We start from the raw sequence: 12,972 nt of genomic DNA on the forward strand, positions 1-12,972 counted from the left end.
CTCGGGCCGCCCGCTGCCCGCCAAGCGCCCGCCGGGCGCGTCCGAAGCCGGGCGGCAGAAGGCTCCGTCGAGCAAGAAGACGAAGGCGATCCGCAAGCTGACCTTCGAGGACGAAGTGACCACCTCTCCCGTGCTGGGGCTGCGCATCAAGGAGGGTCCGGTGGAGGCGCCGGCCAAGGCACGGGGCGGCTGCGCCCGTCCGCTGGGCGAGTTCATCTGCCAGCTCTGCAAGGAGGAGTACGGGGACCCCTTCGCGCTGGCGCAGCATCGCTGCTCCCGTATCGTCCGGGTGGAGTACCGCTGCCCCGAGTGCGACAAGGTCTTCTCCTGCCCCGCCAACCTCGCCTCCCACCGGCGCTGGCACAAACCGCGTCCACCCGCTACCAAGAGCGGCCCCGAGGCGGGCCGGGCACCGGCCGCGGGCCCGGGCTCGGCCCCGGCGGAGGAGACGCCGAAGGAGGCGAGCGGCGGCAGCGGCAGCGAGCGGGACACACCGAGCCCTGGCGGAGCCTCGGAGGCCGGCTCCGAGGAGGGGCTCTTCGAGTGTCCCCGCTGCGCCAAGCGGTTCCGCCGGCAAGCCTACCTGCGCAAGCACCTGCTGGGGCACGCCGCACCGGCACCCGCACCGGCCCCGGCATCCGCACCGGCCCCGGAACCCAGCGCCGAGGAGCTGCCTGCCGCCGAGTGCCGCCTCTGCCCCGTCTGTGGGGAGACCTTCCCCAGCAAGAGCAGCCAGGAGCGGCACCTGCGCCTCCTGCACGCCGCCCAGGTCTTCCCCTGCAAGTACTGCCCGGCCACCTTCTACAGCTCTCCCGGCCTCACCCGGCACATCAACAAGTGCCACCCCTCGGAGAACCGGCAGGTCATCCTGCTCCAGGTGCCGCTGCGCCCCGCCTGCTGAGCCGCCCGTGCCTTCCCCGCCGCCCCGCGCCGCTCCCCCGGGGCAGCCACACGATTAGCTTTAATACGGCTTGTGACCTGCTGGAATCTGGCTTTACACTTACCTTCCCGGGGTCTCTCTCTTCTTTTTCTTTTTTGGTTTTTTTGTTTCGGTTTGGTTTTTTTTGTTTTGTTTTTTTTTTTTTTAAATTTTGTTTCTTCGCTCTGGTTTTTATCGATGTGAACAGATCAAACTGCTCGAGAGAAACGAGCGTTTCCTTTAGTGTAGCCACAAATGCCTTGACTCTGCTGTTGATGGTCTCCAGAAAATGCTGTAGAAACTGCCTTAACTGTGACATGCCAACTTTCTGTTCGTTTTGCCCTAAGGTAGCTCATGCGTTGTCTATCTGTATATGTTGGTTTGAGTAATTATGTTATTTATTCGTTATTTATTTATATTAATTATGAAGATTGATATTATTTGATTGCAGATATTCTAAAGTGCTTTTTTTGTCTCCCCACCTGCCATTTCACTGTGCGTTTTAGAAGATCTTTTTTTCTTAAGAGATCTGCTAAAAAGGTTTTAACTTTTATACCTAGAATAACACATGATCTTAACCATTTTATCCTGTGCAACCAACAGCTCTTACTTTTAGATGCAATCTCTTTTTCTACACACATTATTTTCTTAACTGTTAGCTATTTATAGAGTGCTTCAATAGAACTGTTTCAACTGTATAATTATTTACTATTCAAATAAAATATTTTCAAATTCAAGCGTGCCCCCACCTCTTCTGCTTCTCCCTGCCGGGCTGGCCCTGGGGGCTCGGGGGGGCTGGCACCCGGCTCTGCGCTGCAGCTGGCAGGGTGCCTCCGTAGGCACCAGCCTGCTCTGCGCCGCTTGACAAGATTAATTAAAAAGGAATTAAAGGGAGGAGAAGGGCAGGGTGCGGCGTGGCTGCTCGGGGGGAAGGCTGTCCTTGGAGCAAAAAGGGGTCCCCTGGCTGTGGGCTGGAGCCCCAGCCCGGCACCGGGCACAGCCTGCCCTGTGCTCTGCTGCTGGCGAGAGCTGCCAGGGACCTTCCCTGGAAGGCGTTGCAGGGAAAGCTCGAGGAGAGGCAGCACCTGTAAGCGGAGAGCTGGTAGAAACCCCTGCCTAGGAGGGCTGTGCTATTTGCTGGGTGGCTGCTGCGTGTGCTTGGCGCTGAGGTGTGGGGCTCAGCAGAGCAGCAGCATCCTGCTTTGGCTGTGGGCTGTGAGCCTGGTGCAAGGAAGGGCAGGCATTTCTCTGTTTGCTGGTAGGGCTGGAGCCAGCTCCTGCCTGGTCCTTGTGCCCTGCAGTGGGGTTTCTGCAGCATCCTTCAATAACTGTATATAGATATGTATGTATCTGTGCAGATAGATCCGTCTCCAGGGCTCGTGTTTGTATGTGGGGATCTGATGGGTTTGGTCAGAGTTGTAGTAAAATCTGTGTAAGTGGGGATGGTGTGTGCTGGGTTTGTGAAACCCCTCTCACAGACAGCTGTTGTATGCACCTGTATAATCCTCCCCCTTTGCCAGCAGGAGCAGGTACAGAGCCAACTTCATGGCGTGCAAATGTGCTTGGCAGTCCCAAGAGCAAATCCCTGCTCCCAAACTCTGGTGTATGATGGGCCAGGGGGCTGTGAGGGCTTGGTGTGAGCATAGAGGCTGCTCTGTCTTGGGGTAGCGATGCCTTTGAGGCTTTGGCTCCCTGGAAGAGGTTTCCAGCCTGTTTCTGCCATCTCCTCTCACCTAAAGGCTCCTAACCCTGATTCACTGTGGGAAGGGCAGGTGGTGGAGCTTCCTGGAGAAAAGTTTCCCAGGAACTGGCTGAGTATCCTATGATAAAGCAAAGTTTGTAGGGAGAGAACGTCTTCTTAGAGAAAGCTTTGGTTTTTTTCTTCTTCCATCAGGATGAACAGTACCAGTGTATGGGTATGCTCCTGGTGTCTGGACTCCTAGGAAACAAAACTGGTAGTGCCAGGGCTGACTTCAGGCATAGGCAGAGCTGTGGTTGTAGCTGTAAATCGATATACTGGAAAGGAGCACAGTCAGAGAGGCACAGGCAGCAAAGCCTGCCCAGCAAGAGGTTCAGTTTTGCCTTTCCTGGCTTCCCTGGCCTTGGAAAGCCCCAGATCCTGGGTTGTCACAGACGGTGTCGCAGCTGTCCTTGGAACAGGCTTTCCACTCCCTGAGGGGACTTTGCCAGCTCATGTGGCCGTCCTCTGGGGCCACTGGACACCATTTCCAGAGCTATGCCTGCCACATCCTCTGGAGAAGCCTAATGGCTCCATCCACTGTCACAGCAGTGTCCCCGCTCAAAGCCTGTGGCGCCAACAGGACACAAAATAACAGCTTCATACCGCTGTCCATTTCCTAACAGTCAAATAAATCCACGTCTGTCCTGCTAAGAACCAGTTGGAATTTGTGGGGGCCCGAATTCCCCAGGATTTTTGAACTGTCTTGGTAACCAGGCACCGACTATTGCATCTCCTGCTGAGCAGAAAGGGTGATCAGTGGAGACTCCTGTGATGGGGAGGAGTAAGGGTGGCGTACACTGGAAATGGCTCTGTTCACAAACATCCTGTAAAAGGGGTGTAATTTGCTTTTGGCATCCCTGGGCTGCAGCAGCTTGGGCAGGGCTGCTGTGCCTTTGTGTCTGCAGCCTTTCTCCCTCTGTCTGCACCGCAGGGTCCTTGTGAGGGGGAGCCCTGACTGCCCGAGGGGTTTCTGGAGAGGTTCCTTGTGAGGGTGAGACTGCCCGAGGGGTTCTGCAGGGTGCCATCAGCATCAGTGTTTTGCACCTCTTTCCACCTGGCAGTAAAGGGCATTACAGATGCCTGGACAGATCACAAAGCCTCCCACTCACACCAGCATCCTTTGAACAGCATTTTAGGGGTGGATCTGTCCCTGCCGCTTAGCGGTTCCTGCCTTGCACCATCCCACTGCCCGGGCCCCCTGCACCGGGCCTGTGCTGGGCTCTGTGTCCTGCTCTGTGAAGCCCAGGGCCAGGTGTAGCTCGGTGGCTGTCCCGGGGGCCGAGCAGTCCGGCTGAAGCCGGGGTGCTCTCAGTAGCAGCCCCTGGGAATGCAGGTGTTGCCTGGTGGGTGCCAGGTCCTGGCAGCACGGCCGGCCAGCGCTGGGCAAACAAAGCCTCCTGCTGTCAGCCAACAAATCAATTGCTGATGGCTCTCGGTGCATCCAGCAGGAACAGGTTTGGGCACCGTGGAGAACACTGATCCTGCCCCGAGCGTGATGCAGTGGAGGTAGCTGGCACACAGGCTGCTCACGCTCTGTGCCTTCGGGCAGAGGGGTTTGCCCGCTGTGCCGAAGCCTTCCTCCTCTCTGAGCACACCGAGAGCCAAACGTGTGGTCTGGGACCGAGTGTTGTGAGCACAGGGAAAGGAACTGGGAGATGAGATAGAGGAACCTGCCGGCTCCTGAGAAATGCAGCACGGACACCATCCCTGCCCCAGAGCTCAGAGCTGCTGGGGAGCTGGGGCCGGCTGCTCCTGTCCACAGGGGAAGGCTGGCTGGAGGCTGCTTGTTCCCGGGCAAGGTTTTTACAAGTTCTGGTACCAACACCACGGTCCCTCGCAGCCATCAGTGCAGCAAGGCATTTGTCAGCTGCCTCGCTGGATGGGCTCGCTGGGAAACACAGCTACGCTCAGCTCAAGGTTTTGGGGGGCCCTGTCCAGCACCTCCCGTCTGTTTTTAGGGTGGGCAGCTGGGAGGTATCCATGGGATTGGGACAAGCCTGGAAACAGGACAAAGATGGGCTTTTGCCTTGGATTTCAGACTCTTCCTCACACAACACAAGCCTGTTTAAAAAGCGGCGTTGCTGTTGATGAGCTGGGAAATGGCTCGTGGAGTGACGGATGTTTCTCTGGGGCGTGCAGTGCCTGCAGGGTGCCACAGGGCGCTGTGGTTTGCTGCTGCTAACACACCCCCATCGCCCCCGGGTCAGGAGCGCTGGGTTGCGGTGTGTTCTGGGCTGGGTGGGACAGCAGTTCCCTGAAGGACCCGGGCAGCTCCCCTCGGTGAAGGATCCAGGTGTGCAGGTACATCCTGCATGTGGCATTAAACACCTCAGATCCTTCCATGCAGGGAAGAAGCCTCATTAGGGCTATAAATGGTTTTATATTATATAATGGTTTATATACAGTCCACATAACAAAGGTCTGCCTCTGGCAACATTTGATGCATCGATCATTGAGATGGGACATGCCAAGCGTGGGCTGTCCTGCGGTACCGGCTCCACACCAGACACCACCAGGCTCGGTTCTCACCTGTGCCGTTGGGTGCAGGTGCTGGGCTGCCCGCAGAGCTGCTCTGACCGTGCTGTTTTCTCCTCAGCCGGCAGGCAGGGACCGGAGCCGGGCAGAGCCGGGCGCAGCGGCAGCAGCGGGAGCCCCGCAGCGGCACAGGGACCCTCCCAGGAGCGCATCCTCCCGACACGGTAATTGGGATTTGCAGCAGCCAGGGCTGCTTAAACCACCTGTTCCTCTCAGAAATAAACCGCTCTTTTAAAGGTCTAATAAAGTCCCCTGGCAGCTCTGGAGGCGAGGGCATGCAGAGCCCAGCTCCTGTGCTGTGCCGCTCTGCTGAGCCTTTCCAGCCTTCCTTAGGGAATAATGGGGGAGTGATGGGGAGGATTTAACCAGAGCAGAGCCTCTGCTGCTGTGGGCACTGGGCTGGGGGAGAGAGAGGGAGCATGGCTCAGCTGCAGGTTAAAACAGTTCTGCTTTCTCAGGGTATGGGGCCGTGGTGTGTTTATTGGCTCATTTTCCAGTGTTTTAGAGGGAAATTGCCTGTAGTGCAATACCAGTTCAATGACAAATGTGAGGAAAATGATGTACAGCTGGGGGCACCTGAGCTGGGAGGTTTTGGGTTAGTTACACAGACAGAAGAAAATCAGAATTTATTACATACAATAAATTCTATTTTGCATTTGCCCGTGGGTCCCTGGAAGTGTCCAAGGCCAGGCTGGATGGGGTTCAGAGCAACTTGGGATAGTGGAAGGTGCCCACAGCAAGGGGCTGCAATGAGATGAACTTTATTGCTCCCTTCCAACCCAAACTATTCTAGGATTCTGTGATAAAAGAAATGTTAAAAATATATTCCTTTTATAGCAGTATATTCTATATAGATGATCTACATAAGTAGAATTCAGAATATGTAGATCATGTATATTACATGTATTTTATCAAAGCATATTATATTATACAAGAGATACTAATATATGTCTGTTAAATATTGTCACTTAGACAATGCATATTAAATGTATTATCTACAACATATAAAAACACATATGCATTATACATAATTACTGATACATCACCAATGTTGATGTAATGAAACACTCTTGTCTGACAGGAGGTTTTGTCAGCTCTGCAGCCAGGATTTGTGTGCTGTGGAGGACAGTGTAGGTGCTCATAAGTGTGCATATCCACTGTACATACATGGTCTGAAATACAGTTTTTGTATCTATATACTGCACTGAATATTTCGTGATGCACATCATATATGTTCCAAATATTGCATGTTCATTATATCATGTTATACAGAATTCATACATCACTGATATGATTTATATACTTTTCTTATGTTCATTTTTAAATAAAAGTGTACTGCACATATATGCACACAGTATTACAGTTAGCAAAGTAATGTTATAGTTTATGTCATATGTACATATAGCTAGTATATATACCAAGCTTATATAGATATACCTTATATAGATATACCTGTGCTTATATAGATATACCTGTATAATATAAAGGTAATATGTTGTATTAACCTATAACCAATTTTTGAATAGAGTTATTACCTTTATAGTCAGTATTTAATATTCAAAACCAGGTATTAATAAGATAAAATATATAGTGCATATATTATATAATACATTGTGAAATATATAATGCATATCACATTATATACCTTGTATTATACATAAATTACAGATCACAGATTGCATATATTTTCCTTAATGTAATAATACATACTCATTGTATCTGTATTTAATGCCTATAACATATGCTCTAGCTAATAGAAACATGCATAACATCAAATATTAGATATGCAATTTGAAATACTGTAGCATGTAATATATAGAACATAAGACAACATCCCTAATATATTTTCTATAGTTAAAGAGATCATATTAATAGGCATAGGAATAAGATAATACCTATACAAATGTTTGTAAAATATGTTAGGCAGCCTTTTAAAGCTGAATGAAGGTACAGTTAGAGGTGATATTTGGAGGAAATTCTTGGCTGTGAGGGTGGCAAGGCACAGGTTTCCAGAGAAGCTGTGGCTGCCCCAGTCCTGGACGTGTTCCAAGGCATGTTGGGCAGGGTTTGGAGCAACCTGGGATGGTGGAAGGTGTCCCTGCCCATGGCAAAGGTGGGATGAGATGAGCTTTAGGTTCCTTTCCAACACAATCTATTCTGGCACTCCATGGTAAGTATAAACTAGTCTATATTTTTATTTAATTTAGTAAATTATTTTTCATGCCATTTCCGTGCCTGCAGCCACAGGTGTCCCTGGTTCTGTGGGTGCCCCTGGTCCTGTGGGTGTCCCTGGTTCTGTGGGTGCTCCTGGTCCTGTGGGTGTCCCTGGTCCCATGGTGTCCCTGGTCCCATGGTGTCCCATGTCCTGTGGTGTCCCTGTTCCCGTGGTGTCCCTGTTCCCATGGTGTCCCTGGTTCTGTGGGTGCCCCTGGTCCTGTGGGTGTCCCTGGTCCTGTGGTGTCCCTGTTCCCATGGTGTCCCTGGTCCTGTGGTGTCCCTGGTCCTGTGGGTGCCCCTGGTCCTGTGGGTGTCCCTGGTCCCATGGTGTCCCTGGTCCTGTGGGTGCCCCCAGCCCCATGATGTCCCTGGTCCTGTGGTGTCCCTGGTCCCATGGTTTCCCCAGCCCCATGATGTCCCTGGTCCCGTGGTGTCCTTGGTCCCATGGTGTCCCTGGTCCCGTGGTGTCCCCAGCCCCATGGTGTCCCCAGCCCCATGGTGTCCCTGGCCCCGTGGTGTCCCTGGTCTTGTGGTGTCCCCAGTCCCATGGTGTCCCCGGTCCCATGGGTGTCCCCGGTCCCATGGTGTCCCCGGTCCCATGGTGTCCCCAGTCCCGTGGTGTCCCTGGTCCCGTGGGTATCCCTGGTCCCATGGTGTCCCTGGTCCCATGGTGTCCCCAGCCCCATGATGTCCCTGGTCCCGTGGTGTCCCCGGTCCCATGGTGTCCCCAGTCCCGTGGTGTCCCCAGTCCCACGGTGTCCCCAGCCCCATTGTGTCCCCAGTCCCATGGTGTCCCTGCTCCCATGGTGTCCCCAGCCCCATGATGTCCCTGGTCCCGTGGTGTCCCCGGTCCCATGGTGTCCCCAGTCCCGTGGTGTCCCCAGTCCCATGGTGTCCCCAGCCCCATGATGTCCCCAGTCCCATGGTGTCCCCAGCCCCATGGTGTCCCCGGTCCCATGGTGTCCCCAGTCCCGTGGTGCCGGTGCCAGCCCCTCAGCTGTGTGGGAGCTGTGTGCCCTCTGTCTGGAGCCTGTCCCCATCCCTGCTGCTGCCAGGGCAGTGGGGACAGCAGCTGTGCCAGCCCTGGTGCGGGCACCGCCGGCTCAGAGCGCGGCCAGCACGGCCCCCGAGCCGTGAGCCCAGCCTGCTCTCCACCCGCTCCAGGGTGCTGGGCCTGGGGCAGGGATCCTCCCGGGGAAAGGCAGGTGGAAACCAGGTTCCCAACAGCTCCTTAGTGTGTGCACGTTCACTTCTGCAAAGTGTCTTATCTGGAGCTAGCTGGATTAACTCTCCATTTCTAGTTAGAGCACCTGAAAGCAATTTAGGAGAGGACTTTGCTGGGAAGGGAGATTTCCTTTTTCTCTTCAGACGTCATTATGGCTGAGTGCAGCCCCCTGCATTTGCTCTAGGAATGCTCCTCTCCAGAGGAGAAAATCACCATTACAAACCTCTTATTTTAATACTGCTGCTTGGACCACGAGGCATTGCAGGGAATTGCCCAGTGGTTTCTGGGGTCCCCAAAGGTCTGTCACTGTGCTTGGCACCACGGGCAGGGCCGGGCTGGCAGGAGGTGCCACCCTGCAGGGTGACAAAGGGCACTGCTGCCATGTGGGGCCGCAGTGTGTGACCAAAGGTGCCCCCGTGTCAGTCACGGCACGGTGTGGAGTCCTCGAGAGCTCTCCGGGCTGGGGACCCCGCTGCCTGCTCCACAGCCCAGAGGGACTGAAGCCACATCCAGCAGGGAATGTCCCTGTCACCTGGGAGCCAGCCCTGCACACCCACAGCACCCACAGCAGCCGGGCCCAGCAGCACCAGCATCGGAGTTCCAGCCCCAGCACCTCCCTCCCACCGCCACACACACCACAGGTACCACCTTCTATTGCTCTGGGGAGAAACTTTATTGTGAGCAAAGATTTATTAATTTTGTGAGGGGTAACAGAGTGGCTTTGTCATCCAGGGTGCAAAACCACAGCGGAGTTTATACAAATTAATAGTTTTTTGACATCAGGAAAACATGATTTTCATTGATGTCTTAATTCTTCCCTGAATTAGAGGTACATATTGCTCTAAGGAGAAAAGGCTCCTTACTCAGAAGGATGCCTTTGAAATTCTTTCAGACCAGCTATTGGATAACTAAGTGCCAGACACCCTTGCCTGTCCAGCCCTGAATGTAAAATAAATTAAAATACATGTTTTATTTTCCAGGTTCCTTCAGTGACAGGAAATCAATAGAAAGCAAAACCCAGCTGTGAAGCAGAAAATCAAACAGGTTTGCCCAAGCTCTCAGTGATAGAGGTTCCTTCCTGCAGCTGCACCAGGTGAGTTCCTGCCGGGCACCCAGGCTGAGCTGCTGCCCCTCAGGCACAGAGCCCAAGGGCCACCTCAGCATCACTGGCCACAGCTGGAATGTGCCCCACAGGCACTGGGGGCCCCTGGCCAGGTGCTGGCTCTCAGATGGACAGACAGCTGCAATACCAAGTGCAAGTGCAGAAACAAACACGGGGGCCCAACAGGGCATTTCCCAAAATCCCTTCACTCAAAACAACTCCCATTCTGTTGGGAGGTGTGTGGATGTGTGCCCAGGAGCAACCAAGCAGCAGCAGGACAGGGCTCTGGGGCTGCTGAGCTCAGATTTCTGTTGCTTTAAAATACTGGATGTTTAACCCCATCAACCTATGACACCTGTAGACCAAAACACCTCAGCTACTGCCAACACGAGCTCTGCTCACTACAGCAGGTGCCAGGAGGACCCCAAGTCTCCAGAAACCTTTAGTTGAGTTGTCCTCTGGCTAGAGACAGGTCCCTGCTGGGACAAGGTAAGGGGGTTACTCAGTTCTTCACGCTGTGCCGGGAAGGGGTCATGGCAGGAGTGTGGCATTTGCTCTTCTAGAAGTGATTTGCTTATTTTTGTTTCTCTAGGGAGCAGTTCCAGTGCACACCACAGAAAAGCCACGGTATTCCCGCAGTGGGACATCCCTCATCCACCTGTGCTCCAGCAGGAATGTTTACTACTGGGCTAGGCACAGGAAAACCTCTCTTCAGCAGAAATTCCCTAATGCACAGGTAAGTGCTGCCTGGAATGACTAAAGCAGTGCTCTAAGGGTACATTAAGTAACTGGTCTCAGTGCTGGTTCATGACCTCTGGCTGCGGCACCTGCGCCCAGGGGCTTGGCTCACGCGGTGCCAGTGCGGTGGTGACGGTGACACAGGTGACATCCAGTCCCCAGCTATGTCTGTCCAGGCTGGAGAAAGGCCATTTCACAGAGCAAACTCCTCACCCAGGCTCTTCAAGACGTGTTCACCCAGACCTGCCTGTTCTGATCTGTGCTCAGGTGCCGTGGGCTGCCCCGGCCACAGCTCTGAGCTGCAGGGCCTCAGGTGGACGCCTTGCTGAGGGTGCTGGTGGAGCTTCCCAGAGACCCTGCTCCTGGAGGCACGTGGCAGTGGGGGCGAGGGAGGCTCTGCCAGCTGGATTCCAGTGGTGTCAGTGAGCTCAGTGCTTGCACTTGTGGTGAGGCAGCCTGGAAAACAGAGTGGGCAGGGGAAACCCAGGTCAGCACAAAACAGCCTGTGTCCTCAGAATAACCACATGGCACAGTGCAGCCCCTTCCCTTTGCCTCTTCCCAGCCTCTCCTGGGCATCACTCAGGTGAACTTGACCACCAGAGGAAGAGTTTGCTCCAGGCTGCTGAAGAGCTGCCATACTGTGCTTCCCAGAGAAGTGAGGGATTTCTCTTTGCCAGCTCCCAGAAGTGAGGAGCAGCGAGGCTGTCAGTGTCCAGGTGAGCACTGAGCCCCCCACCATCACCCCCTTTTGGTCTGCACAGCTCTTGCAGCTCCCAATGGCTCTCAGGGCCCCAACAGTCCCATGGGAGGGAGGCAGGAAGCTCCCATCGTGCTCACTCAAAGCTCCAACATAAAATAGTTCTGTGTGGGTGATACAAAACTGGGTTTTGCTGTGTGCCATTAAACTGCTCTTGTGTATTTGTTATATATCCTGTTACAGAGAGCTGGAAATGAGCACCCCCAGTGTGAGGGCTGGCACAGAACTCTCCCTGGAAGAATCCTAAAGAATTGTGATTTCTTACACTATATTACAGGTACCCTCGTTACTGTTGGCTTATGGTCACCACTGGGGAAGGGTCTTGGGGGGCTGTGGGTAAGGGGGGTTACACTTTGTTGTTGGGTGGAGTCACCTGTTGGTCATTCCCCAGAGGCCAGGTCTGCCCAGGCTGGCTGAGGGGGAACAGGTGAGCACATGGTCATTAAATGAGACACTAATGACCAAAACCAGGTGTGCGCTCCCTGCTCCTCCCAAAGCATTTCCCAGGGGAACAGTGTTTCATCAGCTCCTTCAGGAAACAGTATTTTTAAACTGTGTTGCAATTCTCTCCGCAAGTGTAAACACAAGTTTTTATTACAGGTGGGAGGGAGGAACAGCCTCACAGCCAGGCAGGGAGAGCAAGTTCTGAACCCTCTCAGAAGGCTGGCACACCAGTGGCACCTGCTCTGAACCTCCTGAGGGATGGTTGTGTAGTAGGAAAACCTACTTCCAGTGCAACAACTGACTCCATTCCTAGCTGTGCCTGGCCAGGCCACAGCTCTTCAATCCTCCCTGCACCTTCCTAGCCCAGGTAAATCTCAAATGTGTGCAAAGTGCCCCAAAGGGCAGCCAGGGCCTTGGCTGAAGCTGCCCATGGCTGAGCTGTCCCTTGAGGCACAGGTGAGCAGGGGGCTGTCCTTGCAGGACGGGTGGGGACATGGCCTCGGGTCAGTGTGGCAGCAGGATGAGCCCTCAGCTGCTGTCTGAGGACAAAGACCCACCCTGGCTCTGGACTGCACTTCCAAGGTGAGGTGCAACCTGTGCTTCTGCTTGAGCAGCTCTGAGTGTCTGAGTGACTGAAAGCAGGAGCGGAACAGCAGCAGAGCAGCCCCGAGTGTGAACCCCCCCGGGATGCTGCAGCCGTGCGTTCGCATCCCAGCCACAGCCCTGACCAGATTGGGCCTTTGAGAAAACTGATGAGGGGAAATTGCACATTTTGAAAAGGTGGAAAGTGTGACTTAGCCTGTAAAGGCATTTTCTGTGAAAAATGCAGAACTGTCAATTTTGGATTAAAACAAAACCTGTAGTGCTATTAACTGCGTTGAAAGGCACGGGGGAGGGAAGGGCTGTGAGGGAGGTGGTGTGCTTGGCATGCCTGCAGTGAGGCAGAATGGCAGATGGTCAAAATAATGCAGGTTTCTCCAAATGGACAAGCTGAGGCAGCTTAGAGAGAGAGGGGAAAAGGAAAATAAAGAAATAAAATTTAAAAAAAAAATACTAAAAAAAAAGTACGCGGATCACGGGAATCGGTCACTGTGAGAGGATCGCGGGAATCGGTCACCGCACACGGATCACGGGAATTGTTGCTGGGCACATGTGAGAGGTATTGTTTTATATGGACCATGGAAACCATCACCATGTCTGGGGTCATCAGTGTACACAGATCACGGGACTCTGTGCCATGGCCACAGGGCATCAGCCCACGTGGCTCGCAGGAGACTTCACACAGGAGATGTTA

At 53.7% G+C, this 12,972-nt stretch overlaps 3 protein-coding genes across 17 annotated transcripts in view; 2 read left to right on the forward strand and 1 right to left on the reverse strand.

The window, feature by feature from the left end:
• Positions 1-12,972, forward strand: part of CFAP61 (cilia and flagella associated protein 61) — a 106,789-nt gene that overhangs the window by 87,390 nt on the left and 6,427 nt on the right. For 11 of the 15 annotated variants that reach the window (XM_015622319.3, XM_033513141.1, XM_015622320.3 and 8 more), the window contains 6 exons: positions 5,257-9,278; positions 9,618-10,475; positions 11,040-11,193; positions 11,418-11,511; positions 11,835-12,045; positions 12,159-12,550. In XM_015622319.3, the coding sequence (XP_015477805.1) occupies positions 5,257-5,430 (174 nt within the window). In that variant the 3' untranslated portion in view covers positions 5,431-9,278; positions 9,618-10,475; positions 11,040-11,193; ... (1 more) ...; positions 11,835-12,045; positions 12,159-12,550. Of the gene's footprint in view, positions 1-5,256; positions 9,279-9,617; positions 10,476-11,039; positions 11,194-11,417; positions 11,512-11,834; positions 12,046-12,158; positions 12,551-12,972 lie in introns of those variants that run through there. The other 4 variants (XM_033513139.1, XM_033513138.1, XM_015622314.3 and 1 more) reach the window with 4 other exon arrangements.
• Positions 2-1,656, forward strand: INSM1 (INSM transcriptional repressor 1; the record flags this gene model as incomplete). The annotated part of the gene is made up of 1 exon (XM_015620396.1): positions 2-1,656. A coding segment is annotated over one exon (900 nt), but the record flags the coding sequence as incomplete, so codon positions are not given.
• RALGAPA2 (Ral GTPase activating protein catalytic subunit alpha 2) overlaps positions 9,290-12,972 on the reverse strand; it is a 97,325-nt gene continuing 93,642 nt past the window's right edge. Inside the window, exon 38 of the mRNA XM_033513270.1 lies at positions 9,290-10,933. The gene's annotated coding sequence lies outside the window, so the exon portion shown is untranslated. The remainder of the gene's footprint in view (positions 10,934-12,972) is intronic.

Source organism: Parus major, chromosome 3, assembly GCF_001522545.3.
Source record: "Parus major isolate Abel chromosome 3, Parus_major1.1, whole genome shotgun sequence".
Taxonomy (NCBI): Eukaryota; Metazoa; Chordata; class Aves; order Passeriformes; family Paridae; genus Parus; species Parus major.